The sequence below is a fragment of the Gaeumannomyces tritici genome, assembly GCF_000145635.1.
Source record: "Gaeumannomyces tritici R3-111a-1 unplaced genomic scaffold supercont2.4, whole genome shotgun sequence".
Lineage (NCBI taxonomy): Eukaryota > Fungi > Ascomycota > Sordariomycetes > Magnaporthales > Magnaporthaceae > Gaeumannomyces > Gaeumannomyces tritici.
The window spans coordinates 1,875,107-1,898,461 of record NW_008804548.1 but is presented as its reverse complement, the minus strand read 5'-3'; the positions used below and the strand labels follow the sequence as shown (position 1 = coordinate 1,898,461).

General features: G+C 58.2%; 14 protein-coding genes across 14 annotated transcripts; 5 read left to right on the top strand and 9 right to left on the bottom strand.

The window, feature by feature from the left end:
* Positions 1-24: 24 nt before the first annotated feature.
* On the bottom strand, positions 25-198 carry GGTG_08074 (anaphase-promoting complex subunit 11; the record flags this gene model as incomplete). The annotated part of the gene is made up of 1 exon (XM_009225910.1): positions 25-198. A coding segment is annotated over one exon (174 nt), but the record flags the coding sequence as incomplete, so codon positions are not given.
* Positions 199-649: 451 nt separating this feature from the next.
* GGTG_08073 (thiosulfate sulfurtransferase) lies at positions 650-2,694 on the top strand. The gene is made up of 2 exons (XM_009225909.1): positions 650-2,151; positions 2,223-2,694. Exons 1-2 carry the CDS (start codon positions 1,172-1,174, stop codon positions 2,284-2,286), a joined length of 1,044 nt encoding a protein of 347 aa, XP_009224173.1. The 5' UTR covers positions 650-1,171; the 3' UTR covers positions 2,287-2,694.
* On the bottom strand, positions 2,454-2,805 carry GGTG_08072 (hypothetical protein; the record flags this gene model as incomplete). Its single annotated transcript, XM_009225908.1, has 3 exons — positions 2,454-2,468; positions 2,535-2,650; positions 2,712-2,805. The coding sequence occupies 3 exons, from the start codon at positions 2,803-2,805 to the stop codon at positions 2,454-2,456; spliced, it is 225 nt and encodes a 74-aa protein (XP_009224172.1).
* A 309-nt stretch (positions 2,806-3,114) lies between these two features.
* Positions 3,115-3,857, bottom strand: GGTG_08071 (hypothetical protein; the record flags this gene model as incomplete). Its single annotated transcript, XM_009225907.1, has 2 exons — positions 3,115-3,334; positions 3,787-3,857. 2 exons carry the CDS (start codon positions 3,855-3,857, stop codon positions 3,115-3,117), a joined length of 291 nt encoding a protein of 96 aa, XP_009224171.1.
* An 845-nt stretch (positions 3,858-4,702) lies between these two features.
* On the top strand, positions 4,703-5,986 carry GGTG_08070 (hypothetical protein; the record flags this gene model as incomplete). The annotated part of the gene is made up of 1 exon (XM_009225906.1): positions 4,703-5,986. One exon carries the CDS (start codon positions 4,703-4,705, stop codon positions 5,984-5,986), a length of 1,284 nt encoding a protein of 427 aa, XP_009224170.1.
* Positions 5,987-6,647: 661 nt separating this feature from the next.
* Positions 6,648-8,554, bottom strand: GGTG_08069 (vacuolar-sorting protein SNF7). The gene is made up of 4 exons (XM_009225905.1): positions 7,945-8,554; positions 7,605-7,809; positions 7,309-7,517; positions 6,648-7,244 (listed from the first exon to the last, which is right to left on the bottom strand). The coding sequence occupies exons 1-4, from the start codon at positions 8,126-8,128 to the stop codon at positions 7,165-7,167; spliced, it is 678 nt and encodes a 225-aa protein (XP_009224169.1). The 5' UTR covers positions 8,129-8,554; the 3' UTR covers positions 6,648-7,164.
* Positions 8,555-9,101: 547 nt separating this feature from the next.
* On the top strand, positions 9,102-9,611 carry GGTG_08068 (hypothetical protein; the record flags this gene model as incomplete). Its single annotated transcript, XM_009225904.1, has 2 exons — positions 9,102-9,190; positions 9,287-9,611. The coding sequence occupies 2 exons, from the start codon at positions 9,102-9,104 to the stop codon at positions 9,609-9,611; spliced, it is 414 nt and encodes a 137-aa protein (XP_009224168.1).
* A 175-nt stretch (positions 9,612-9,786) lies between these two features.
* Positions 9,787-10,116, bottom strand: GGTG_08067 (hypothetical protein; the record flags this gene model as incomplete). Its single annotated transcript, XM_009225903.1, has 1 exon — positions 9,787-10,116. One exon carries the CDS (start codon positions 10,114-10,116, stop codon positions 9,880-9,882), a length of 237 nt encoding a protein of 78 aa, XP_009224167.1. The 3' UTR covers positions 9,787-9,879.
* Positions 10,117-10,404: 288 nt separating this feature from the next.
* On the bottom strand, positions 10,405-10,931 carry GGTG_08066 (hypothetical protein; the record flags this gene model as incomplete). The annotated part of the gene is made up of 2 exons (XM_009225902.1): positions 10,405-10,499; positions 10,838-10,931. 2 exons carry the CDS (start codon positions 10,929-10,931, stop codon positions 10,405-10,407), a joined length of 189 nt encoding a protein of 62 aa, XP_009224166.1.
* A 390-nt stretch (positions 10,932-11,321) lies between these two features.
* Positions 11,322-11,842, bottom strand: GGTG_08065 (hypothetical protein; the record flags this gene model as incomplete). The annotated part of the gene is made up of 3 exons (XM_009225901.1): positions 11,322-11,525; positions 11,591-11,638; positions 11,717-11,842. 3 exons carry the CDS (start codon positions 11,840-11,842, stop codon positions 11,322-11,324), a joined length of 378 nt encoding a protein of 125 aa, XP_009224165.1.
* A 1,514-nt stretch (positions 11,843-13,356) lies between these two features.
* On the top strand, positions 13,357-14,833 carry GGTG_08064 (hypothetical protein). Its single transcript, XM_009225900.1, has 2 exons — positions 13,357-13,869; positions 13,924-14,833. The coding sequence occupies exons 1-2, from the start codon at positions 13,675-13,677 to the stop codon at positions 14,446-14,448; spliced, it is 720 nt and encodes a 239-aa protein (XP_009224164.1). The 5' UTR covers positions 13,357-13,674; the 3' UTR covers positions 14,449-14,833.
* Positions 14,834-16,002: 1,169 nt separating this feature from the next.
* Positions 16,003-19,097, bottom strand: GGTG_08063 (mitochondrial distribution and morphology protein 31). Its single transcript, XM_009225899.1, has 2 exons — positions 18,045-19,097; positions 16,003-17,980 (listed from the first exon to the last, which is right to left on the bottom strand). Exons 1-2 carry the CDS (start codon positions 18,922-18,924, stop codon positions 16,497-16,499), a joined length of 2,364 nt encoding a protein of 787 aa, XP_009224163.1. The 5' UTR covers positions 18,925-19,097; the 3' UTR covers positions 16,003-16,496.
* Positions 19,098-19,397: 300 nt separating this feature from the next.
* On the top strand, positions 19,398-21,125 carry GGTG_08062 (pre-rRNA-processing protein PNO1). Its single transcript, XM_009225898.1, has 5 exons — positions 19,398-19,961; positions 20,099-20,178; positions 20,266-20,358; positions 20,443-20,573; positions 20,639-21,125. The coding sequence occupies exons 1-5, from the start codon at positions 19,588-19,590 to the stop codon at positions 20,771-20,773; spliced, it is 813 nt and encodes a 270-aa protein (XP_009224162.1). The 5' UTR covers positions 19,398-19,587; the 3' UTR covers positions 20,774-21,125.
* Positions 20,802-23,340, bottom strand: GGTG_08061 (hypothetical protein). Its single transcript, XM_009225897.1, has 2 exons — positions 22,569-23,340; positions 20,802-22,491 (listed from the first exon to the last, which is right to left on the bottom strand). Exons 1-2 carry the CDS (start codon positions 22,967-22,969, stop codon positions 21,255-21,257), a joined length of 1,638 nt encoding a protein of 545 aa, XP_009224161.1. The 5' UTR covers positions 22,970-23,340; the 3' UTR covers positions 20,802-21,254.
* Positions 23,341-23,355: the final 15 nt, after the last annotated feature.

Here is a 23,355-nt window from a genome sequence, read left to right as displayed (position 1 = left end):
GCGGCGGCGGACGGCGCGCGCGGCGCGGNGGGGGGGGGGGGAGCTGGCGGGCCTACATAGACTGCAGTCGTCTCCAGGGTACTTGCACGTCGGGCATGTGCCATCGAAGTGGACTTGGCAGATGCCGCAGACGTCGTCCTCGGGGATGTCCCAGCGCCACGTAGCCACCGCGTTCCACTGCTTGATCTTGACCTTCATGCTGGGGCGCCCACTGAGGGTCCAGGATGGAAGCCGGCAGTGTGTCGTGATATTCTGCAATATGCACGACTTGCTTGCCGCGTGACGGTGAGCTTGGATGGATGTGGTCGCGAGCGCGTTCTTCCTTACTGTAGCTCGGCTTCTGATAAGGCAGGGCAGGTCGGGATGCACAATGACGCCTATCCGAGGGGCTTGCACCTTGCTTGGCAAGCTCTCGTTTTGTCGCCAGCCACCACCCAGACCAGCCCGAGGTTGTTGGAGCTCCAATGAGGGGTCCTGGCTGCTGAGCTCGATCGTTTGCGGGAGCGCCGTTGTGGTGTTGGTGAAGCACATGGAAAGCACTGGCCACATGCTAGGGACTAGGGTCCCGGCCGCCAATCCATCCACCAAACAAAAACGGCCAGTCATTTGGTTGGTGGGCGCAAGGCTTCTCCTACCATACCACCGTTATTTTTTTCTTTGTCCGGCGCATCTTGTTAGTGCCACGGCATCCACCCCGCATTCACATTTCTTTACAAAAACTTAAACCGGCCATAGCCTGTAGGTAGTATGTGCATCGCACCAGATCCCCATGGTTTATTCCTTGCGTATTTCTTTTAGCTGGCCGCTTTACTCGTTTGCGAATCCCGTGTGTCAGTCGCTTCTTGGCTGCTGTCAAGGAACGCCCTTGTGAAAGTCTGCTGTGACAGGGCCCGCAGGACCCGCTATCTTGGGCTCGTCATTTTTTCGCCATCTTGCTCGATATACCAACTGCCCTGCATCTGCCGCCTCCGTCTTATCTCTGGGCACCCTCGCTCATCCACCACCGCTCTCACCCCTCGCAGAAGCGTCTGCACTCGCCCCACCCGGCCGACAGACCCTCCCGGACAGCGTGCTGCGAGACGCCCGCGCTGCGCGCATATCTCCTGGTCGTCTGCAATTGTCGACGCCGAGACCTCCTCTCTCCTCCACTGCCACCTTCTCCTCCTTCGCCATGGCCCTGGGATTCACGGCCGCGCGGGCGGGCGTCTCGAGGACGGCGGCCGCCTTCTCGCGCGCCACCTCGGCCAACCGCGGCTTCTCCACCTCGGCACCCCGCAGGACATTCTCGTCGTACCTCGTCACGCCCGGCGAGGTGCACGAGGCGCTCCAGAAGAGCCCGCCGTCGTCTATCAGCACCGACCCCCGCGTCATCTGCCTCAGCGCCGCCTGGTTCCTGCCCAACGACCCCGAGGGCCGCACCGGCATCGAGTCCTACCGCCAAGCCCGCATCCCCAAGTCGCGCTTCTTCGACCTGGACAAGGTCATCGATCGCCACAGCCCGTACCCCCACATGCTGCCCGACCCCAAGGGCTTCGCCTCGGCCATGAGCGAGCTTGGCGTGCGCCGCGACGACACCGTAGTTGTCTACGACACCAAGGAGCTCGGAATCTTCTCTGCGCCGCGTGTGGCCTGGACTCTCCGTGTCTTTGGTCACCCCAAGGTCCATCTGCTCAACAACTTCCGCCTCTGGTGCGAGCAGGGCCTGCCCATCGAGAGCGGCAACCTCTACAACGTCGAGTGCTGCACCTACCCCATCCCCGAGCTCGACCACAACAAGGTTATCGACTTTGAGGATGTGCGCGAGATTGCTCTTGACTACAAAAAAGAGGGCTCTGAGGGCATCCAGGTTCTCGATGCCCGCTCTACCGGCCGCTTCGATGGTACTGCCGACGAGCCCCGACCCGGCCTGTCGTCCGGCCATATGCCCGGCGCCATCAGCGTGCCCATCGATGTTCTGCTGGACCCTAAGAGCAAGGCCTTCCTGCCGGCCGATCAGCTCAAGAAGATCTTCCAGGACAGGGGGGTCGACCCCGCCAAGCCTGTCATCTCGAGTTGCGGAACTGGTGTCACTGCCTGTATCATTGATGCCGCATTAAGTGAGGCCCAGTACGGGAACCCCGAGAAGAGGAAGATTTACGACGGAAGCTGGACGTGAGTACCCTAAGCCAGTGCCGTCACGAGCCCATCTGCCTCGGTTTACTAACATGCAGCCCCTATGATAGTGAGTGGGCGCAACGTGTCAAGCCGTCAGACTCCTTGATCAGGAAATCTACTGACAAACAATAAAAAAAACGGCCATGATTTATGCAGAGGACACCTCGTTTTCTCAAGTGTTGAGTTCCGCAAGCGACGACGTTTATACCCTCCCTCAAGCTCCGTTCTTGGGTACGCATTCATTGAACGGCTTTCTTCGTTGTCCTTTTTGCCGTCTTTTTCTTCTTCGCACTCGCATCCTATCTCTCCTCACCCTGTAACGGTATGGTATGGACTGGTTCCGGTCTTGCTCATTTCCTCATATCTCCAACCTGACTCACTCTGGTCACCATGTCATGTATATGGCTTCCGCCTAACGCTGCGTTGCTTTGTGGTGTCTGTTTATATCTTTCTTGCATCATTTGTCTTTGCGGCGCACGGGACTTTTTAGTCGATGCTGGGCAACGGCGTATAATTGCATACATTGGTATATCTCCTCCCCTTTGCGGCAAACTCACGCGAAATACCTTGACCGTACTTGGAGCAAACACTCAAAGTCTCTGTGGCTCGGGGTGCCCCAATCTCGTTGCCACACGTGCTCAGGGGCGACATGCCGTGAGCGTAGTGTTCGGCAACGGATCATTGCCCCTGAGTGCTGGCACTTGAGCAATGGGTTGGAAAAGACCAAGTTCATGGGGGTTTATAGGTCCCGACCAGCTGGTGGTGGGCTCGCAGGTTGTCCATTTTAACTAGCGACGTGCGAGGTAAAGTTTGCCGTCGCGCCAGCCTTGCTCCTCTCCAGGAAGCCGAACCGGGTTGTTCGGTAGGTGCCCAAGTGGAGGGTTGGGTTGCTTGAGCGGAAGGTCTCGTCCATGCTCGGGGGCGTGGTGCGTGCGGTGAGGAGCGCCAAGATCTCGTAGACTAGAGCGTGGGTAGGAGCATGCCGAGCATCTTGCTGCCGTCCAGGTCGCTGCTGCTCCTCTCTCCGGGGTTCGAAGGGCTGGTGCGTGTTCGGGTTGTGCTTTGTGTACGCGAAAGCCCTGCTTCGGTCACGGCGCGAGACTTGATTGTGATCTTTGACGAGCCTGATTTCTTTTGCTCGATTGCCGGGCCGCGGTACTGATTGTAGCGGTAGCCGGACCTAGCGGGTGGAGAGGTGATAATCAGCCGCGGCGGAATATGGTTCTCAGAGGTGCTCGGGTATAGACATCTTGCTGGAGACGTAGACGCTCCTCTGGTTGCTGACAAGAGTGGCATATTTCACCTTCTCTATGTTTTGTAAGGCATCCTCGAGGCCTTTATATTACGTCGCGGTCCAGGTGAAGTGTTGGCGCCGGTCTCGTTTCCGATCGAGGTCACTGATGTGATAGTCCATACTGGTGATAGCTCCTTGCTTGCAGTCTGTGGATATCTCGTTGCTTTAGGTTCAGGATTTTGCGGCATCTGCGCTAGATTCCTCCTCACAGTATGGAATTCTCTCAATGCCACTCCTCGATTATCCCCTGCATCCGATGCCCAAATGACCTCCACATAGATTCCACTACCCGGATCAGTGATGAAGACATACATTATATGTGAAGCTCCTCTTCTTACTGGCTTCTCTCCTTTAGAACGCCCTCGGTCTGCTCAAAGGCTTGGGTATGGCGAGACCCGGCGCCTTCCATTCCTGGAAATAACGCGTCCACGAGCCAAGTTCGTCTTGTGGCTTAGGCGACTCTAGATGCAGCAGCCCGAGCAACGCTTGCTTGAAGCGGCGGCTCCTCATGTATCAACAGCAAACATGGAATGGCAAAAGCAACGGTTGGATTATGGTTAAGGCGGCGACGTAAAGACTAGGAACCTAGGAAATCAATTCCTTTTGACTACCGCTTGAAAATATTTGCCACTGTGCTTGCTGATTGGTCCCAGGGCACATCTTGGTTAAGAATTATCCAAGCATCGATTTTAATTCCTTCCACAATTCCTTTGCTACCTCACTCCTCGCCATCCTCAGGTCTCCTCACGTCTCCTCCCGCCATCTCAGTAGCTACCAAGGTCGAAAAGCAGACTTCTATCCCGCGGGGAAGCCTCCATACCAGAACACCAGGCGTCTCATATCATTCTCCTCCCGTTACTGGTCAGCAGAGCGAAGAAAGCGGGTTGGCAAATATCATCGGCCGGATCACTCCAAGAATTCCCAGCGTTTCCGACGCTCGGCCTTTCATCTGCTTCCTCGGCCGCTGGATTGTAAGCTTTTATGGTGGGCATGACTGCCCATCCTAACCTCCACCTCCAGTAAAGCTTTGCATACAAAATTTGCGACTTCGCGTCTCGACTCGTGTTTCTTACAAGACTTCAATCTAGTCTACCTAAACCTCGGCTGCCACCTTCCAAGGCCCGGAGCCAAGGTAGCAATCCAGAACAAGACCGTCAGCACTACGCGACCTTTGCCGTCCGGCCCGCCGTCTTCAAGTACTTCCCGGGCCGTGCAAGTCAATGCAAACTGCCAGCGAGGGTCTAAAGGGCGAACATGTCGCTTCCACCTGGATTTCATATCGCCACCGACACTACGGACGAGCTCAAGGCCGCATTCAAGGCCGCCGGCGGTGGTATGCTGCCTGAGCCCACTGATGAGGAGTGGCAAGCACTGCTAGAGTGGAGCCAGCCTGGCACGAAGCCTCCTCCCAAGGCTGTTTCGTACGCAGTAAGATGCTATCGCCGAGAGGGCAGCCGTCCGAGAACCTTGCCTCGCGCTAGGATCCTCCGAATCTGCAACGAGCTTCTCGGCATGGACCTAGCTGGATGCTACAGTGTGTTTCGACGTGGTGGACAGAAGATTTGGCAAGTCGACAAGCTGGCCGAATATATTGGAAAGGAATACGGCATCCGGTCAGGCCGTATCGATATCGCAAACCCCAAAGCCCGCAGGGCAAACAATTCCTGGGCTCGCGTGCTCGGGCTCCTCTCTGCCGAGCTCTTGATTGCAAAGATCCTCGGCACAACCATCGGAGCCATTGATAGAGGCTACGAGCTTCCTTGGGACACTATCAACCCTTGTAATGCAGTTCTCAACCGGACATCCATCAGAGACGAGATTTCTGTGTTCCTGAGCTCATCTCCCAATCTCTCGGGGGTGAGCGCTGGCCTGGATGGAGACGGTGCGTCTGATAATGGCTCGGGACGAGACGATTCGGACGACCATAGCGGCTCACTCGCTGAGAGAGAGCCAAAAAGGCCTCGTCTTGCCACGGCAACCCCACCGCCTACAAGCCCCGAGGTCATCGCCAGCCAACCCGGTAATGCCAGTCAGCCAACCCCACCGCCCGCGAACCCCGAGGTCATCGCTAGCCAGCCCGACAATACCGCTCAACCGAACAGCGATCAGCGCAGCGAGAGACCCGCCCTTACTGACGGCCAACAGCCCAAGCCGGCAGATCCGCAGCTCTCGAGACCATCTCCCAAAAACATGCTTTCGAAAGCCCGAGAGCTGGTCAATGATTTGGACGACTACCACGAGAAGCTGGCATCGGCCCAAAACGAGGTAGAAGCCCTCCGAGCCGAGCTGGCGCTCAAAGACAAGCAACTCGAAGCGTGCGATCAGGAGGGATACGCGCGCTGGAAGAAGGCAAACAGCTTGTGCGAGGAGCTGGATGCCGAGAGCGAGCGGATGAAGAACGAGCTGGATCGGGTCCTGGTGGAATACCAGGAGAGGAATGATAAGCTGGCCGCGAAAATCTGCCTCGCCCTCGGGGGCCACGGTGCTATTCTGCCTGCCTTCAAGGATCGGGCGAGCGTCAAGCGGGAGGGGATGTAGTGCGAGTGCATCACGAAAGAGAATAGAGATGATGGGAGGTTCGTGCTGGGTTTGTCTTGTTGCGGTGATTAATCCCGGGGAATTCCACATTTCATCTACCTCACCACAGCGCCCGTCTCTTGGTCACAGCTAACCCCAATCCCCGTTCTCGTTCTTCGAACTGCAAAGGTTTTGAGGCATGGACCATATGCGCCTGGTTGAGATTACATGACCCATTCAGTAATGTTTTACGGTAAAGGGGGTTTATGGCAGGAAGGAGCACAAGCTAAGGCGAGCATACAGGTGATAGGCGGCGAGGTTCGATGATTCTTAATTTTTTTAGTCATTTCATCACAAGGAACACTCACGGAGCACTGATTGATATCGGCAAAGGCGAGTGCTATGGAATGTGCGTGGGCTGTGTCTAAGCCCGGGGCGTTGAGAGTATGTGCAAGAATCTTGTCTGGTCCGGTTGTAAAGTGAAGGTGTTTGAAAGTTACGAAATCGAGGGTAGATGCGAGGTGGGATATGGTGGGTGGTAGAGGTGAGGTTAAGTTGCCTGGCAAGTTGGTAGAAACTCGACATGCACTCCCGATGCGGTTGGATTAGAGCTGCGAAACGGTAGCCCAGAACGCAGCCACGATGATAGCGGGCGTTGAAAGCGAGGCCATTTCAAAAGCTGTAGGCGATGGGCAACGATGTGGATCAGGAATCTCTGCAATCAGGTCGGTGGCGAGCTGAAGATTAAGCTGCCATAAACCCATGAAACAACTAGACTAGAACTAGAGCGTTTGATGCGTGTTCTAAAACAATACTTCGAAAGCACTAGCTTGGAATGGCACGCGGCGTAAATAGTTTAGTAGATCTCACCCCGCGAAGGGTTGCGCATAAACCAAGGTGAGTAGATTAAAAAGATAAAACGCCAGCTCGGTCCGTCTTGCATCGGTAACAAAGATGAGAAATGCCAACAAAAACGCCAGACAAAGCAATAAGAAAAAGTCTCTGGACGACAAAACGAGGACGGGCGGTCTGTTACAAGGAACAGTCTTGAATGTACCAAGTAAGGGAGATGGGCAAGAGGGGATATATGAAACCGTATGCCGCCCACAAGGCGTGCATGAGCGCATCTCCAGCCCCATCAACACCACATGCATGCGGCTGACCCAGGGCGCCATTCGCAAGACCATATCTCCGAGGTCCTACATGGCCATCTCTGCTTGCAACTTCCTGAGCTCGGCTTCCTCGTCGTCCTCCTCGATAGCCTTGGCCTTGCCCTTGGCTATTATAACGAGTTAGTAGCCGTTTCAAGACCCTCCCAAGGGCAGCCTGGATCAAAAACTTACGTTCCCCATTGACTGCCTGTGGTAGGCGGTGGATGGGCTCGGAGGCGCGTACTGTGCCAGTATTCAGCATCTGCTCGTCCAATTTCTCCTGCTCCAGCGCCTCCAGCTCCTCCTCCAGCTCGTCCTCGTCGATAGGGTCGCCCAGCGAATTGTTAGTAATAGCGTTGACGATCTCCTCGCTGAGGGCGTTTTGCTCCCGGAGTTTGTCCCTAAATAGATGCGTCTGGGTGTCAGTAGGGTCGATGGTATACGCGGAGAAGAGAATAATTCGGCGACACGGGATAGGGGCCACGCACATCGTCTCGTCGACCTTGTCCACCGTCAACTTGCCATGGATGTCCTCCATGGCCTTGCCCGCCTTCTTCATGGCCTCCAGAGTCTCCATGTTGATGTTGGCCGATTCGATCGCATTTATCTGCTGCTCTAGCGTCCCGATCTGCGACACCGTCTGGTCGAGACTGTGCTCGTGTGTCTTCTTGCGCTTAAGGGCGGCCTTGGCGGCTGTGGGCGGAAACTGGAGCGTCAGTAAAATGTGCCAGATGACCGCCCATATCTCAATATCTCAATATCCAGACCCGTCCCCCGGACTAGCATGCTCGCAGTGTTGTTGGCGGCGGTCTTGGCGGGCGCCCGTACCATTTTTGTTGGTGCTGACGTTCTTTCGTGCGATGCCGTCTTGCTCCGCGATCTGGGTCTCCAGGTGCTTCTGACGCTTCTGCAGCATGTCCAGCTGTGACCGCAGCCCAAGGATGGCATTCTTGGGCGTCTCCTTGCGCTTCTGCGCGGCGCCGCCGCCGAACCAGCCCCAGACACCCGACATGATTTCCCAAGGGGTCTCCTAGGAAGAGATGGGCCAAACGCCGGTGTTTGCAGGGTGCAGTAGAAATGGCGGGACTATCGGCGGCGGATGGTTCGTCTGCTAGTGATTCGGGCGCCGGCGGAGGTTGTCCTTGGGGATTCGAGGTCTGCAGGTGACCAAAAATGGCCCCGCGGAGACGCGATAGGGCCTTTTTCCGGCGGGGTACCGGCGACCGTGGGCGGCGGGCTGCTCGTCTCGGATTTAGACCAAGGGCGGAGATGGACCAAGAAATCGGTCGGTCTGTAGGGAGTTCTCAAGTTCGTTCGGGGAGACGGATGGTTGGCGACGGGGTGGTTGGCAAATGGCGATGGGAGGCGCGTGAAATGAGCCAACCGGAATTAGGCTGCCAAAGTTATCACGATGTCCTGGTGCCGAGCCTGAATGGAGTATGATGCAAGCACCGGTTCCAGAAGCGGAGACGCGGGCAACGGCGGCGTCAGCAGGCCAGCCGCTAAGCCACGCCATGTTTTTGCCGAACATTTACCTCGCGTGGCTGGGATGGCTGGAGCTTGGTGGAAGGCCGTGGGGGTAAATCACGTGGGGCTAGGCAGGCAACTCTCAGCACCTTCTTGCTTGGAGAAGGTGCGTGCTTTTCAATTCCGTGATGGGAGCGAGGAATCTTGGACGCGCATCTTCCATGCTTGCTGGTTCATGGACCAGAACACCTCCATAGATATCCCATTTTAGAGAGATTTTCGGGGCTCTCTCATGTATTGACCCTTTCATTTGTGCTGGTCGGCCAAATCGGTGACTTCCTTGCAAAGTGCCAACCTGCCCATCTGCCGACCCTTCGCTGACGACTGATCTTCTCACACATCGCCGCGTCCGGCAGCCATCTCCTGGTTCGTCGCTCCGGTCCGCATCCTCGGGGCTATTAGAACTGGAAATACCACCCTGCGTACACCCACGAACCGAGACTGGCAACTGGTCCGTCATGTCAAATGGGCCGATACCCTCGACTCTTGTCCTGCTCCCGGCCCTCCACAAGGAACCAGCCGGGGCCAAGGTCAGATTCCTGGGATGGTAAGCTGCTGAGTTGGCGTTCGCTTCGAGGGGGTGGCGTCTGGGGACGAGCCAGGAGAATGCGTCACTTGCTGATGATGGCTGCCGTCGTGCCAGCGTCGAATCCTACGCGACAGGCGATGCAACCTTGACGCTGGAGCATGACAAGGCCGCCGCTCACGGACCGCGCGTGCGAGCACTGATCGACGTGAATCTGCTCCTCCAGAGTCTCAAGGCCGAGCAGACGCGGGCTGGTGAATGGGTCAATGTAATCGGCTACATCGCTCCTGAGCCCGATCAGCCGCGCGCACCAGGGCCATTGCCTGGTGAGCACCACCGCGTCCACGTCCAGGCCATTGTGCTGTGGTCGGCGGGATCTCTCAATATCCAGGAGTACACCTCCACCGTGGCCGCAAGATCCAACGACGTTCGTGCGACTTAGTATCCTAGCGCATCCTAAAGCCGTTGGGCTAGCTGCTTTCCTCGCCAGTCTTGATGTGGCATGTCTGGCCGCATCTCGCAGAGCACAATCCGCGATGCCCGATAAATTCCTCAATGGCTGGCCGGTCTCCCCCTATTGGCGCGTGCTCTTTCTGCCACTTTCCAGATATCAGCCACCGTCAGCAGCGCGCCGAAGCCTTCCGACTATTGAGCCACCGCGCGGCTTTCTTGGATATCTGCCGAAAGCCGCAGCTATACCGTGTTTCTGGTCAGACGTCGCACCAGCGATCAATTTCGTGTAGCAGCTCAGCTCGATGACTTGGCCGAGAATTGCGCGACCGCCTCCTGCTGTGCCACTGGCAGCTTGTTTCTGGCTGATCAGAGACGCCACCCTCAGAGGGTGGGCTGCTTCGGATCCTGTCCTGAATGGACAGCGCCGTGGATGCCCACCGCAGTGAGGCCGGATGCACAGTGAGACTATGGATGCGAAACGGCCTGCGCTCCATTCCATGCAGAGCCATGCCGAGTTTTTCCATAGCACACTGGATGGCGGGCATGCCGCTGGTCGTGCCTAAGAGGAACCAGGGCCGACTCGGAACCCGAATATTGACCAGGGAGGTCCGGCGTCCCGAGGATGGGTTCCATTGGATGCGCCTGCGGTTGGGGGTTCCGGCACCACCAGCCAATCCAATAGCCGGGCCAGGCTTGGCATATCGGCGCTCACCATGTCTTCCACGCGCCTCAATGGCCCCGGCGTTTCTGCAGTGGAAAAATTAAGACACGACACCGCAAAATCAAACGCCCTGGTCCACCCACACCGGCAGCGCCCACCACCCTCCCGCCGCCACCCCCTGGTTCTGCGGTGAGCAACGCGACAAAAAGGCGACGGCTTGGGCGGGATGCGTTAGCGAGGAGCAGTTGGATCGGCCTCCTGCGCTGACAACTGTCATCCAAACCGGAATGTGGGCCTCTCAGACTTGGCTTAGCCTGATTTCTCTGGTCTGCTGGCGGCTGGCCAGGTCTCGACATGCAATATGCGCAGGAGGGATGCGTAAATGGTCCCAGACGGATGTGCTGTCCATTGGGTTAGAGACTGCCAGATGGCAGTGCTGCTCTGGACGACGCTAACGACGCTGCGCAATGCTGCCCTTCCCTCCATCATGTCCGCCCCATGCCCATGCCCTTGCCCTGCTGCCTGAGGGCCTGCCTGTCTGTCTGTCTGCATACCTGCCTGCCAGGCAACTGCAACCGCAGCCGAAGTCACAAACGCGACAGCCACATACTGAATATCTCCAGAAGACCCGAGTCTTGTCTCAGCCATTCAATGCCCATCGCCCACCCCGTCCCGGCGTCCGCGAAGCCAGGACCCCCAAATCACGAAGGCTATCTTTGGGTGTCATGGTGTCGGTCACCATCATCCCGGTCCAGGCGATGGTCGGCCCCTCGTCATGCCGCGCCCGCCGCGCCCGGAACAGCTCTTCGTTACACTGTATGGGAGGGTTACCTCTGGGCATCCTGCACGGCTTGCACGAACCGAGCTCCACAAAACCTCTTGCTACCACGTCGTTGCCCTGCTCGCTCGTCAGAGTCAACGATCCGCTCGCTTGCCTATGAGGATGGAGCCTCCGGCAAACCAAGGCGCCCGTGCGCCCGTGCCTCTCCTCTGAGTATGAGGAGGAGGAGGAGAGGAATTCGAGGATGGGGTGTGGCTCTAGGTGTTCGCACGCCTACGATATGAGCTTCCTCGGTCATCGCCTCTCCGCGATCTGTGGTGGGAGCCGTGCGATCCACTCTTGGAGATGACGACGGGCTTGTGGAGGGGACGCTTCAGAGGCTTGTCCCCAGTGCTTCCGCGGGCTGCTGCTTGTCTCTCCCACATCTCGCGGGACTTGATGCAGATATCATCGATTTGCTCCTGATTCCAAGTGCGATGCGTCAGAACATGGGCGGCAAGAATTGCTCGTGCTTGGGTCGTCTCACATCTGAGAGGCACGGCCCCGGCGTCATTATGAGAAAGCCGTCTTCGCCCTAATATTTCTCGGGTGGTGACCCTGTCAGTTTCCGCCCAGCCGAATGTGCAGGCAAAAGCGTGAGGAATGAACGCACCTCTTTTGTAAAGGGGCGCACGCTCGCCTGAGGTCCGAGGTGATACTGGATCTCTGCAACGATGACCTTCTTATGGATGTCCATATTGGGAATCCAATATCTGTTCATGGCTTCAGAGGACGACATGGCTCGGCGACGTGAGTCTAGACTGTGCGGCAGTACCTGGAAAGTGGAGCGGATCGACACTGTCCGTAATGGCAACGACTCCTGGCACCAGGCGAGATGTCCGGGGAAACAGGTTGGTATTTATCCTCGTGCCGGGTCGGGCGCTGGTTCGGCCCCGCGCAAACCGCAGCGTGGACACGCCCTTCCAGTGCGTGTATCAGACAGTCTCCCGCCCCTTCTGCCGTCGTCCGTGCTGGGCCACTCGGCTCGCCGGTGCGAAGTGGGTGGCTTCACCGCCCGGGCCCTCTTGTAAGCACAGGCTCCTCCCTCCATGGGCGCCTTGAGGATGGAATAAAGGGCACACCAACAGACGCGCCGAATTACATGCCCATGCGCTTACAAGGGTGTGCGTTCGGCGGGAGAGCCCACAGCCATGCCACCCTCCGGTGTGGTGGGTCGCATTCTGCTGCCTTCACGAATCACGACACCGCGCAGGGCGTCTTTGATAGGTCGCCTCGTTTCTCCAAATTCCCAGGATCGCCAAGCCACCACTTGCACCCTGTTGAGGCTTCCCCACCCAACGTACACAGCTAGGGCCCAGATGTCGAGCCAGAGCTCGCTGCGCCCGTGTCCTCCACCTGCCTGCTTGCTTCCATACCCATGCCGCGAGGTACTGTACCTTTTTGAGCGTCATGCAGAATCTTGTTTGGTCCAGGAGACCCGATCCGGCAACCAGGCATTCGCGCCTAGCTTAGCTGCACACTCACCTGCTCCTCCCCTGGGTGCTGATGCCCTGGATGATACCTTGGGGTATGCCATTTCGACCCGACTGTGGGTAAGGGTTCGGGCCTATCCAGGTCGGCTAGGCTGCTTACCACCACCCATCACCAAGCTGGGGAAAATGAGGTGACCCCCGGCCGGTGACATGTTTACGCCGTCCGCCATCATGTCATATCTTTGACGCCCACCATGCGCTTGGTTTGGGGGCGGCTGTCAACCGTGTGTGTGTGTGTGGTGGACCCGAATCTGAGACTCTCCTAGGGAGAGGATGATCAGAGCCCTCAATGAATTTGGACAAGCTTACACAGTGAATTCTCGACCTTGCGACATGGAGCTTGTCCTCAGCTCACCACCCCCACCCCCCCAACAGCCCTACTTGCCGATCTATCACTGCTTTCGAAACCATCGCTGTGGTTGTTTTTTGCCACTATTGCCAACTCGCAACTTTCTTGCTGCCCACTCGCCCTGCTGCCCATTGCATGCATCTGCTGACAACAAACCTTTACCCACGCATGTGATTTGCCAATCGATGTGCGGACACCAACTTTCTGCCCCAAGGAGCCGCGTCCAATTTCCATCTAAGCTCTCCTCACTAAGGAAGCTAGTGCTTTGTCCTTGAGGCTCGTAACTCGAAACTGGGCAGCCTAACGGGCAAGGCGAGATCCCAAAATTTGCCTCCTCAGCATCACTCTCACTTCCGCCGCGCTCATAGCAGCAAAGCCAGATGGATCCGCGGACGACGACGTTGTATGGACGAGGGTGAAAGGCCGCAGAGCTGGGTGTGTGCATAAGACAAGTCGGTGACAAGGGCCAGAGGTGGGATGATGCCGGAAATATGGAATCTGGAGACACGATGCTATCGAGAACAGCCTAGACCCGTTCTTTACCAAGACAGGGCGGAGAGGACAAGTCATCTGGCGTGAACTGGGATCAGCGAGAGTCAGATGCCTCGCAGTTGGGTAACATAAGCCCAGGGGGCTTTCAGCATCTATTCACATCAGCCCAAAGACGGTTGATGCTGGGCACCGTGCCAACCGCTCCATTGAGGGACCGAGTTGAGACTCGCTCGATCGATGCCGGTGAGAGTCGCCTTTCTCTCATCGACCGATCTCGGCTTTGATGCAACCGGCGCGCCAGCTAAACGAGAATGCCGCCAGTCTGTCACCACAGAGCAAGCCCCGGTGCCGAGTTGGAAAGATGATCCACTACGCCCCGTCGTTCTCGTGAAGAGCCAGGAGCCCTACCTGCCAGCCCTGAAATTCACATTGGTTCGCCTGCTCCCGTTTCTGTCTCATCAGTAACCTGACTGACAAATTCCATAGTCACTGTGCCTCGAGAACACCTTGCCGCGTTGGGCACGCCAACTCCCTGCAGCGTTAGGTTTCATGAGAGAGAGTAAGAAGCGAGCACGCTACATCACGGGGCGGGAGCAGGGTCAGAGCGAAGCTCAATGGATGGGCCGGATGCACGGCTCGACCAGCAGGAGCTTGCCGTGGGCAGGGGCTAGCACGCTCGTATCTGACATCACCTCGCGCTGCTGTGCCTTGAGGAAACATGGCTGGCTCCTCAAGTCAAACCACGCCGGGGAACGATGTTGCTGCGGACAAGTTTTCCGGAGCATGACATGGGCATTCCGAGTGGAACAGTTGACAGCCTCGCCTCCGGATATTGAAGCAGGACAGGGCGGATACCGATTGGCATCGAGAAAAAAAGAAGACGTGGCTAGCACAAGCAGCTTCCTACTGCCAGTCCGGTCTTCTTTCCTCTCGAGCGCGCGAGAGCGGACCCGATTTGTTCTCGGCGCCATCCGTCCTTCTCACCCCGTCGTCGATGGGCCGGGCGGATGACTGCTCAGGATATCCCCCGGCCGAAAACCAACCACACCCCCCTCCAAAGCCACGCCCTATGCCAATTTTGCGGATGGCGGATCAGAAGGGACAGGCTAGGGAACACGGCTTGTCTTGCGCGCGCGCACTCAATATCCGTGACGCCCTAGTCAGCAAACAAGTCCCGAAACAGAAGACTGTTCGAGGGCGAATCCCGTGTCTCCACCGAAGGACGAGCCTGTTCCGGGCGTAGTTCCACCCGATGCTCCCATCTATCTACCCATGTAACCCTTGCCGGCTCTACGACGAGGCAGGTGAGGCGACAGAAACCGAGGCTGAGATTTGTTGGGCGGCTCCATCGTCACCCGTTCCCATGTCTCGGTGCATGGGTATGCCCTGAAACGCGAATTATGAAATTTGGCTCATTGGGGGCCGCCCAGGCACGCCGGGAAAAATGGCATGCAGCTAACTGGAAATGTGCTCGGGTTTATAGTCTGCCTGCCGTTTTATTGGGTGTTTTTGAGGCTTCTCGACCCACTCTGGTCTTCCGAATAAACGCCGCGTCGAGCTGGGCTTTTTTTTTTGGGCCTGACATATAATACATATGATAAGAGCCGTCAAACTTGCTTTTGTTCTTCCCTGCCTTCCCTCGAGTAGGGCGATGAAGAAAAACGAGGACGAAAAACGAGGACGAAAAACCCAGAGCCCGGCTTGCGGAAACCAGAGAAAGCGATGTCGGCGGGATAGAAACGCCAAACAAAGAAGCCCGAATAGCGGTGGGCTTGCATGCTGCCTGGGGGCGCATCAAACTTGATGCAGCAACCAAAAAAGCCACCGCCCGCCTCGGCCGCCCGCCTTTTTTTGCATCCCATAGAATCGAGACAGAGAAGAAGAAGAAGAAAAAAAAAGCCTTCCATTCTGCCTTGGGTGGGGTTAGCTTTTTTTTTTGCCTACGTACATACGCATACGTACGTACCTACATACATGGCTGCGGCGGCGGCGGCGGTTTCCTCGACTGGGCGACCGGCAGCTGCAGAGGTGGATGCTTGGGCATCTATGGAGCGCCAGGGACCGAGTTAGGCTGTTATCAACAACAACAAAAAAGAGAGCCTATGTCTTGGCACCCGAAGATGGAATGAAAGGGAGAAAGAGAAGAAGAGAGGAGGGGGCGGGGGCGAATCGGCAATGCCCCCTTCCGGGATGCGACACCCGCCGGCGGCCACTACATGTGAAGCTGTCAAGGACCTGGCAAGAGAACAAAGGGAACCACCACACCCTCCCCCTCTTTTTTTTTCTTCTCCATTTCGTCGTATGTCCCGCTTGTACGCATCTCTTGTCGCTTGTCGTCCCGCGGATACCACCCACTCCCCCGCGCGGAGTAGAGGACGAGGATGCATACCTACCACACAGTGAGGGGCCGGGGGCCGGGGGGCGGTCTCGGTTGAGGTCATCGCTCTGCTGCAGGGGCGTCTCGTCTCTCCGTATTGGGCGAGCCGTGCCTGACAGACCAAGACGGGCCCCCCGACATATACACGCCACCAGAGGTCGGCCCGTTCAACTGAAATGAAAGGGGAGAGGAACATGTAAACAATACACTTGTGTCAATGCCATTGGCGGGCAGGAATACCGAGAAGGATGCAAGACAAATAAGTTATTGGAGAGTGGCTGAGTGAAGCGAAACGCATGCGCCTCTGACTCGGACCTCTCTCACGCTGTTCCTTGGTTGCGTACGACGCGCGCCTGGTTTGTTCTGTCATGTTGCCCAGTCCTATCCCAGAGTATCAAGCCATGAAAGAGAAAATCACAAACGCCGCGTTGGAAGCCAAAAAAAAAGTCGCAGTCCCGCCTGTGCCCCAAGACCCATCCATCATAACAGACATGGCCACATAATTTATATACACGAATGAAAAAAAAGCGTTAAGCAACCCGGGTGTCGTCATATTTACAACAGAGAAACGGCCGAAGGACAGTTTGATGGGTGTTACCGTCCCCCGACATAAGGGAGAAAAAGAAGATGCAGAGGGAGGAGAGGGGATTATACGTTACAAAGGTATGAGCCCCCCAGACCCTCATATCAGGTCGCCGGCAACCCCAGCCAGGAGGGCATGGACGACCATGCTGAGGGTCCAGAAGCCGACCTTCTTGAGGCGGCGCACCCGCGAGTGCTGGTCCTCGACGTCGCGGGCAAAGGCGTCGTAAACCTCGGCGCTGAGGTCGTCCATCATGCCGCAGTCATACACGGTCCAGGAGCCGTCCAGGTCCGAGATGCGCTTGACGATGCGGCACGAGATGGGGATGTAGGTGCGCTTGGCGTTGATGTAGGCCACGATGGGCCGCACCAGTGGCTGCTTGATGTAGGATATGTCTTGGGTGAAGAGCGGTACTGCCGCCCGCACGTCGTTGAGGTGCACCCGGAGGTCCATGACGAGATAGCGTGGTGGCTCGTCGTCAGAGGGCGATGGGGGAGGTTCAAGCTGGCTCGACGGTGTGAATGGGGTGTACTCGCCCGGTGTCGGGTCTGGAACATGGTCGGATGTCGTGTCTGATACATGGCCCTTGGAGTCTGTGTTAAACACCATGGGTATAAAAGTGCCCGGGTTTTTAGTCCGGTCGATGCGGAGGTTCTTGTCGAGGATCCTGATATAACGGTTCCTCGAGACGGCATCTTCCATTTTCTCGTAGAATTCGGACACGACCTTGCCAATCGAGTCCTCCTCATCGGCAGGGAACATGAGGTCCGCGACCATGTCTACGTTGCCCTCGTAGATCCAACCAAAGGGGCCCTGGACACCGCGGTTGAGATGGTCGATCTTGAGGCCGTCGATGCGCATCCTGCTAAACTTCTTCCACGCACCCGACTCGCCCATGTGCTCTGCCGAGTGGCCGTGGTCCCCGGTAGGTACGCCATGTATCTGGCGGGGGTGGATGGTAAATAGGGAGCCGTCGAACGAGCCCGACATGTGGTTGGCGTAGAGGAAGTCGTGGAAGAGCCACCGCTTCCGCAGCTGTGGCAGCTCGCACGAGTATATGCTCACGGGGAAGGGGCGGAACCCGTTGGGCTGGTGAACCGTCACAAGCAGGTCCTCGAGCTTGAAGTGCTCGATCTCAAAGTCGCCGGGCTGGTGCTCATGGCGGTAGGACAGGGGGTCCATGGGCACGTCGGGCCAACGAACAGACGTACGGTCCATTACACCCCGCACGCCCTTGACCTCGACGTCCTTGAGCAGCCCTGTGCCGTTCCACCACTTGTAAAAAGACAGAGTGACGTTGACAGTGTTAATGGTCACATCAAATTGCGTGTAGTTGCCATCGTCCACTTCGGTCGCCTGGCTGTCGGCTTGGCCCTGCCTCGCCGCAGCTGCAGCCTCGGCGGCAGCGTTAGTGGACGAACCCTTCTTTACCGAGGATTTGAGCTGGCCAGGGCGGCGCGAGACGAAGACGTTTCGGAAGGTGATGACACCATCTTTCCACCTGGGCACGATGGCGGACTCGAACACGACCGTCACGCCGGCGGACTTGGTGAGATAGTCGCCCACCTTTTTGGCCAGAGTTTCTGTTGGATGCAAGGTTAGCTTATCCATCACCACGACGGCACAAGACAATCAGAACTAACCTACCTTGAGCGAGAACAGTGTTGACGAGCAGGATGATGAGGGAGAAGAAGGTGGTGGTTCCAACCAGAATCCACATCAGGTTGCCAAGCATAAACCACGAGACGAAGGCGCCCCACTCGTCTGCATTGTACGGGCGCATGCTCCTGATGGACAGCCACTTGAACCGGACCTTGAGACGCTCCCAAAAGCCATTTGCAGCCGACAGGAGCTCCTCCTTGCTCGGCCGATGCGGCATCTTTGGTAGGTGCGGCAGATGGAGATATTTGGACATGGAGTCTGTCAGCGACTCTGGCTCGAGTGGTGGCTGCGGCAGTATTGGCTGCTCAGACTGCTCCGGGGCGCCGGGCCTATTTCCATTCGATTGCGTCGCCGCCGCGGGATTTGTATCATTGTCGATACGAGATTCAGGCCTCTTGGGGCTAGTCGCAGAGGTGGTGCCGGCAGAGTCCTTTGCGCCGGCGTCCTGGACGTCATGCCCGCGGCCGGTATGGACCCCGCGCCTCCATGCCTGGCGCGCGGTCGCAAGCGCAAAGCCGGACTTGGACCTGGGCCAGGCGGGGGACCCAAGCGCAGCGTCGGCGGCGGCGGCGGCGGTGCAGGACGCGACCACGGTCTGGGTCGGCGAGGACGACGGGCTGCTCAGGCCGAGGAGCAGCAGGCTGCCCGAGGTGCAGCTGCGGCGGACGTGGCCGGGCGCGAACCTGGGCGGCGAGTGCAGGGGGCCGGTGATGCTGGGCGGGTGGGGTGATGGGCGGCCGGCGCACGAGGGCAGAGAAGAAGCGGGCTGCAGCCTCGGCCGCCTCCTGAGAGCAGCGGCGGCCGAGTCCCGGACGGCTGCCCAGAGCTGGCGGCGCAGCTGGGAACTCGGGGTGCTAGGCGGCATGGTGGGCGCGGGGGCTCTTCATGTTGAATGAGAGGGGAGGAATGTTTCTGGTCCAGCAGCAGCAAAGCAGCACAGGGCCCGCGCTCTCGTGGTTAAGAGTCACCTCTGTCGGTATGTACCTAGGCAGGTAGGTTGTATCGTACCGTTCGGTCGTGCTTGTCGTGCTTGTCGTGCTTGTCGTGCCAATCTCCCCCTCATGCGAAACGAGCGAATGGGCCGTTGCGCGCTCTTTTTTTCTGCCCGCATGAAGACCTTGATTTACTCCATCCATGGATGATGCGCTGAACTTTCTTGCCGGGGTACCTTGCTGGTATCACTCAACCCCCCGGGTGGTGGGTCGTGTGGACCCAACCACCCGCCCGCTCCACACACTGCCCGCTATCGATAAAACTCAGGCGCGCCATGGCGGGGAGCACGGGCGAATGGGAAGGCAGGTTGGAGGGGCGGCGCACCGAAATCCGCAGTGGTGGGCAGGAAATTTCTCACGACCGCCTCTAGGAAAGCAAGTCGCATACTCTAAATCCCAGCCAAAAAAAACGATACCCCTTAGACACGACAAACCCTCGACGGAGATCTGACGGCAGCCACGAATCCGAAGCTGAACACACCGAGCGACCCCACGAACCCCCCACCGAAATAACGAAGACAAAAAATAAAATAAAAATGCCTGCGCCAACAGCAGTAAAGGCCCTTGCGGCCGACGAGGTCGCTGCGACGGCACCCCCCGCCATGGACATAGACGCGACCCTGGCCCTGACAGATGGCGGAGAGGCGCCGAAGGAGGAGGAGTTCATGCTGGGCACGGCCGAGCGCGACATCCTGGTGGCGGCCGAGACGATAGCGGCGCCGGCCGAGCAAGGGGGCGAGATGGCCATCGACGAGGAGTCACGGCCCCGGTTCGCGCCGGCGCGGGACGCCGAGCCGGCCGCGCGCCGCGAGACCAGGAAGGTGCCCGTGCCGCCCCACCGCATGACGCCGCTCAAGGCCAACTGGCCGCAGATCTACGAGCCGCTGGTCAAGCACCTGAAGCTGCAGGTGTAAGTCTTTTGTTTTGTCGGTGGACAAGGGAGCGAGGAAGGAGAGATGGTGTTAAGATTGGGAATGGACGGGGTATGGGGAGCGGGATCATGGGAGGTCCGGCGGTAGCTGACCCAACGGCCTTGATCAACTCTAGGCGCATGAACATCAAGTCCAAGACGGTGGAGATGAGGTCATCACAGAGCACCACGGAGGCCGGCGCGCTCCAAAAGGGTGGTAAGTTTTTTTTGCCTGCTTGGGCTCTCCCTCGCACCTCTTGACCACATCGGACAGTAGTAACACTGATCCGTTTCCCACTTGCAGAGGACTTTGTCAAGGCTTTCACGCTCGGGTTCGACGTCCAGGACGCCATTGCCCTGATCAGGGTGCCGGAGCTGTACATCCAGACGTTTGAGAGTATGCACACCTTATACGCCGCAACCCATCTCCCGTTGGCGCTCGAGGAGTTGTGAGAACTGACATGCCACACCCCCAAAATAGTCAAGGACGTCAAATCGCTCACGGGCGACCACCTGGCGCGTGGTGTTGGCCGTATTGCCGGCAAGGACGGAAAGACCAAGTTCGCCATCGAGAACGCATCGAGGACGAGGATCGTTCTGGCAGACAGCAAGGTACGTGGCAGAATCAAACACTTCATCTGCGAGCCCTTGAGGCACTAACTTGGGGTGTTTTCCAGATCCACATCCTGGGCAGCTTCAAGAACGTCCGGATGGCCCAGGAAAGCATCGTGGACCTGATCCTCGGAAAGCCGCCCAGCAAGGTTTACGGCAACCTCCGAGCCATCAGTGCCCGGATGAAGGAGAGGTTCTGAGCGGCGCCTTTGTTGAAAAAAAGGGGCGGAAACGCACTGCATGGGGAGAAGGCGTATGGGGCGTTCCGGGTTGGCACTCGTGTGTTCCGTGATTTTGTTTTCTCTTTGAGTCGTTCCTCAGCTATCCATTGAGAGACGACGAATCAGGCCGGCTTTTTTCGGCTTAAACGATCCTATGACGAAAAATAGAATGATTTGCTCAAATGCAGCGCCAGATGCGAGCCTGGAGATCAGACAACGTGCAGAGATGTAATCAGGCGCGGAGGAGCTCAGGGGTATCATGTTGAAAATGCGTGACAGCCACACTGCGCTGGGAAATAGGTAATAAGGGAAGAGAAACGCCCCATTTTTGAATTCCTTCATAAACATCGTGATAAAACAAGGCGAAAACATGAGCATTGCAGTTATTAGGGAAGGCAATGGGATACAATATGATGGGGACCCCCGTCCATCGTTGTGGCCTGCCCCGGCGGCCCGCGGCTCACCTGACGTAGACCTCGACCGTGTCCTTGTCCTCGATCTCGGCCTCCTCGATGGTGGTCTCCCCGTCGAGCTTGTCGCCGTCCCAGCGGATCTCGACCTGCTTGTCGGCGCCGACGTGGCGGCAGGTGCGGAAGGCCAGTATCAGGTCCGCGACGGTGTCGGTCGGGGCGACCGAGGTCTTGACCGGCTCGTGGTCCTTGGACTTCATGATGATGCGGATCCTGCTGCCGCCGCCGCCGCCGCCGCCGCTCTTGGCGGACTGCTCGGGCCCCGCCGCGCCGTTGCGCGCGGCCTCGGCGTCGGCTCCCTCCTCGTCGTCCGAGACCGGCTCGCCCAGCTCGCGGCGGTGCCTCTTCTTCTGCTGCCTGGACCAGGCCTCGTAGCCCTCCTCGGTCCAGGCCTCGAAGTGCAGCGCGCCGCCCTCGGTGTAGCCGTCGCTCTCGTCCTGGCGGCCCATGCCGGGGCCGTCGGGCGTGGCGGTGCGGCGCAGGACGCCGTCCTCGTCGGGTATGACGCCGAGTGACATGATGGTGTTCTGGTTGAACAGTTTGCGGCCCTTCCATGTGACGAAGAGAGACTCCTGCTCGGCGGGCGTGAGGGGCCGGCCGCGCGACGGCGCAAAGGCCCCGACGCAATCGCGGACGGCCTTGATGTTGCCCGACACGCGGCGCCTGAACTGAATCGGTTTCATGTCGGGCCCTCCCAGCCGCGACGTCACGATAATGGTCACGACACGATCCTCGACCGGCACAGGTCCGCCCGCGGCTGCCGTCGCCTCCTTGGCGGCCGCAGCCTTCCTTTGCGCGGCCCGACGCGCCTCTGCCTGGGCCACAAAGTGCGCAAACTGGTCGTCTTCGGGCTCCGTAGCCGGCGGAATCTCCTCGATGTCATCGTCAGATTCTGATGGCTTCTTGATGATGGCAGCCTTGTTGTCATCATCCGAATCATCAAGGCTTATCGTCGGCGTTGCACCATTCCCTAGCCCACCTCTTGAGCCGACGCCCCCGCGTGGGGTGGGAAGCAGTCGCTTGCGGTCGGTCGCGTCATCTTCCGAGTCGTCGAGACCTGCCGCATGGCTGCCATAAAACGAGCCTTTTGTCGGCGTCGCCAGGCTGTACGGTGCGGCGAGTCCCTTGCCCTTGTCCAGTCGTCCGCTCGAATCTCTTGTGCGGGATTCGGGATTGGTTCGGTTTCGCTTGCTCGATGGCGGGGTGATGGGCCGGTCGTGGCTACTACTGTTTCGGCAAGCAACCCCCGTCAGATCGGCATGCTCGCGAGGGGGCGTGGTTCGGCGCGGGCCTCGGATTCTCACCTGGTACGGCGCTTGCGATTACTGGCGCGCGGCGAGGCATCGTAGATGTCGTCATCCGAGCCCTCAGTTTTGTCACGTATTTGGAGATTCCTCTCGCGCGCCTCGGAAGCGGATCGGTCTTGTGATTTCCTCAGTTCCGCTTCCCTCTCCTCATCTTGATCCCTAAGGATGACAGGGAAGAAGTGCTTCGACTGCTTGAACAGCGCCAAGTCCTCGTCGTCCTTTTCAACTACGGGGCTGTTCGCATCGGGAACGGCGGGCGCGGACTGGGTCTTGGGGGCTGCCTTGGCTTGGCGTTTGAACAAGGGCTTTTTCGGCTTCGGCTTGGGCTGCTGGTCTGCTGCAAATGGGTCGATGGTGGAACTCATGGTGTATGTGGGTGCGATATCGCTGCGGTTCATGCGGGTAGAAGCGATAGGCGCGTGGCATGCGGCAATGAGGAAAGGCGGTCGAGACGGCAAGGTTCTGCGGGCGGCTAGAGAATCGGGCTGGGCTGGCTGGTTTCAAGCGATGACAAGAGGGCGAGGGGCAGCTGGGGCCTTGGGGAAGGGAGGAGGAAGTATGTTCAGCGCCGCGATAGAACTCAGTCGGCAGCCATACTCATTTATGGTTAACAGCGCATTTAGCGAGTCCGTCTCCCACTAGGGTCCAAAACTGGTAGTATCTCGTCGGCGCAGAACGATGCCAGCAGCTGAATGGCTTTGTCCACGTCGCAAGCAGCAAAAAAAGAAAACAATGATGGCGGCGCGATTGATTGACCGACCAACCGTGGGTTAGGGGGTTGCTC

Bases quoted from the DNA above. Each gene is read 5' to 3' on its own strand.
- GGTG_08069 (XM_009225905.1), bottom strand. From the start codon at position 8,128: ATGTCGGGTGTCTGGGGCTGGTTCGGCGGCGGCGCCGCGCAGAAGCGC. The intron at 7,810-7,944 runs GTACGGGCGCCC...TTCCGCCCACAG, and splicing joins CGTCAGCACCAACAAAAATG to CCGCCAAGGCCGCCCTTAAG. The intron at 7,245-7,308 runs GTAAGTTTTTGA...TCGTTATAATAG, and splicing joins ACAGGCAGTCAATGGGGAAC to CCAAGGGCAAGGCCAAGGCT.
- GGTG_08064 (XM_009225900.1), top strand. From the start codon at position 13,675: ATGCCGGTGAGAGTCGCCTTTCTCTCATCGACCGATCTCGGCTTTGAT. The intron at 13,870-13,923 runs GTTCGCCTGCTC...CAAATTCCATAG, and splicing joins CAGCCCTGAAATTCACATTG to TCACTGTGCCTCGAGAACAC.
- GGTG_08073 (XM_009225909.1), top strand. From the start codon at position 1,172: ATGGCCCTGGGATTCACGGCCGCGCGGGCGGGCGTCTCGAGGACGGCG. The intron at 2,152-2,222 runs GTGAGTACCCTA...CCCCTATGATAG, and splicing joins ATTTACGACGGAAGCTGGAC to TGAGTGGGCGCAACGTGTCA.
- GGTG_08063 (XM_009225899.1), bottom strand. From the start codon at position 18,924: ATGCCGCCTAGCACCCCGAGTTCCCAGCTGCGCCGCCAGCTCTGGGCA. The intron at 17,981-18,044 runs GTAGGTTAGTTC...TGCATCCAACAG, and splicing joins CAACACTGTTCTCGCTCAAG to AAACTCTGGCCAAAAAGGTG.
- GGTG_08062 (XM_009225898.1), top strand. From the start codon at position 19,588: ATGCCTGCGCCAACAGCAGTAAAGGCCCTTGCGGCCGACGAGGTCGCT. The intron at 20,179-20,265 runs GTAAGTTTTTTT...TCCCACTTGCAG, and splicing joins CGGCGCGCTCCAAAAGGGTG to AGGACTTTGTCAAGGCTTTC. The intron at 20,574-20,638 runs GTACGTGGCAGA...GGTGTTTTCCAG, and splicing joins TCGTTCTGGCAGACAGCAAG to ATCCACATCCTGGGCAGCTT.
- GGTG_08061 (XM_009225897.1), bottom strand. From the start codon at position 22,969: ATGAACCGCAGCGATATCGCACCCACATACACCATGAGTTCCACCATC. The intron at 22,492-22,568 runs GTGAGAATCCGA...TTGCCGAAACAG, and splicing joins AATCGCAAGCGCCGTACCAG to TAGTAGCCACGACCGGCCCA.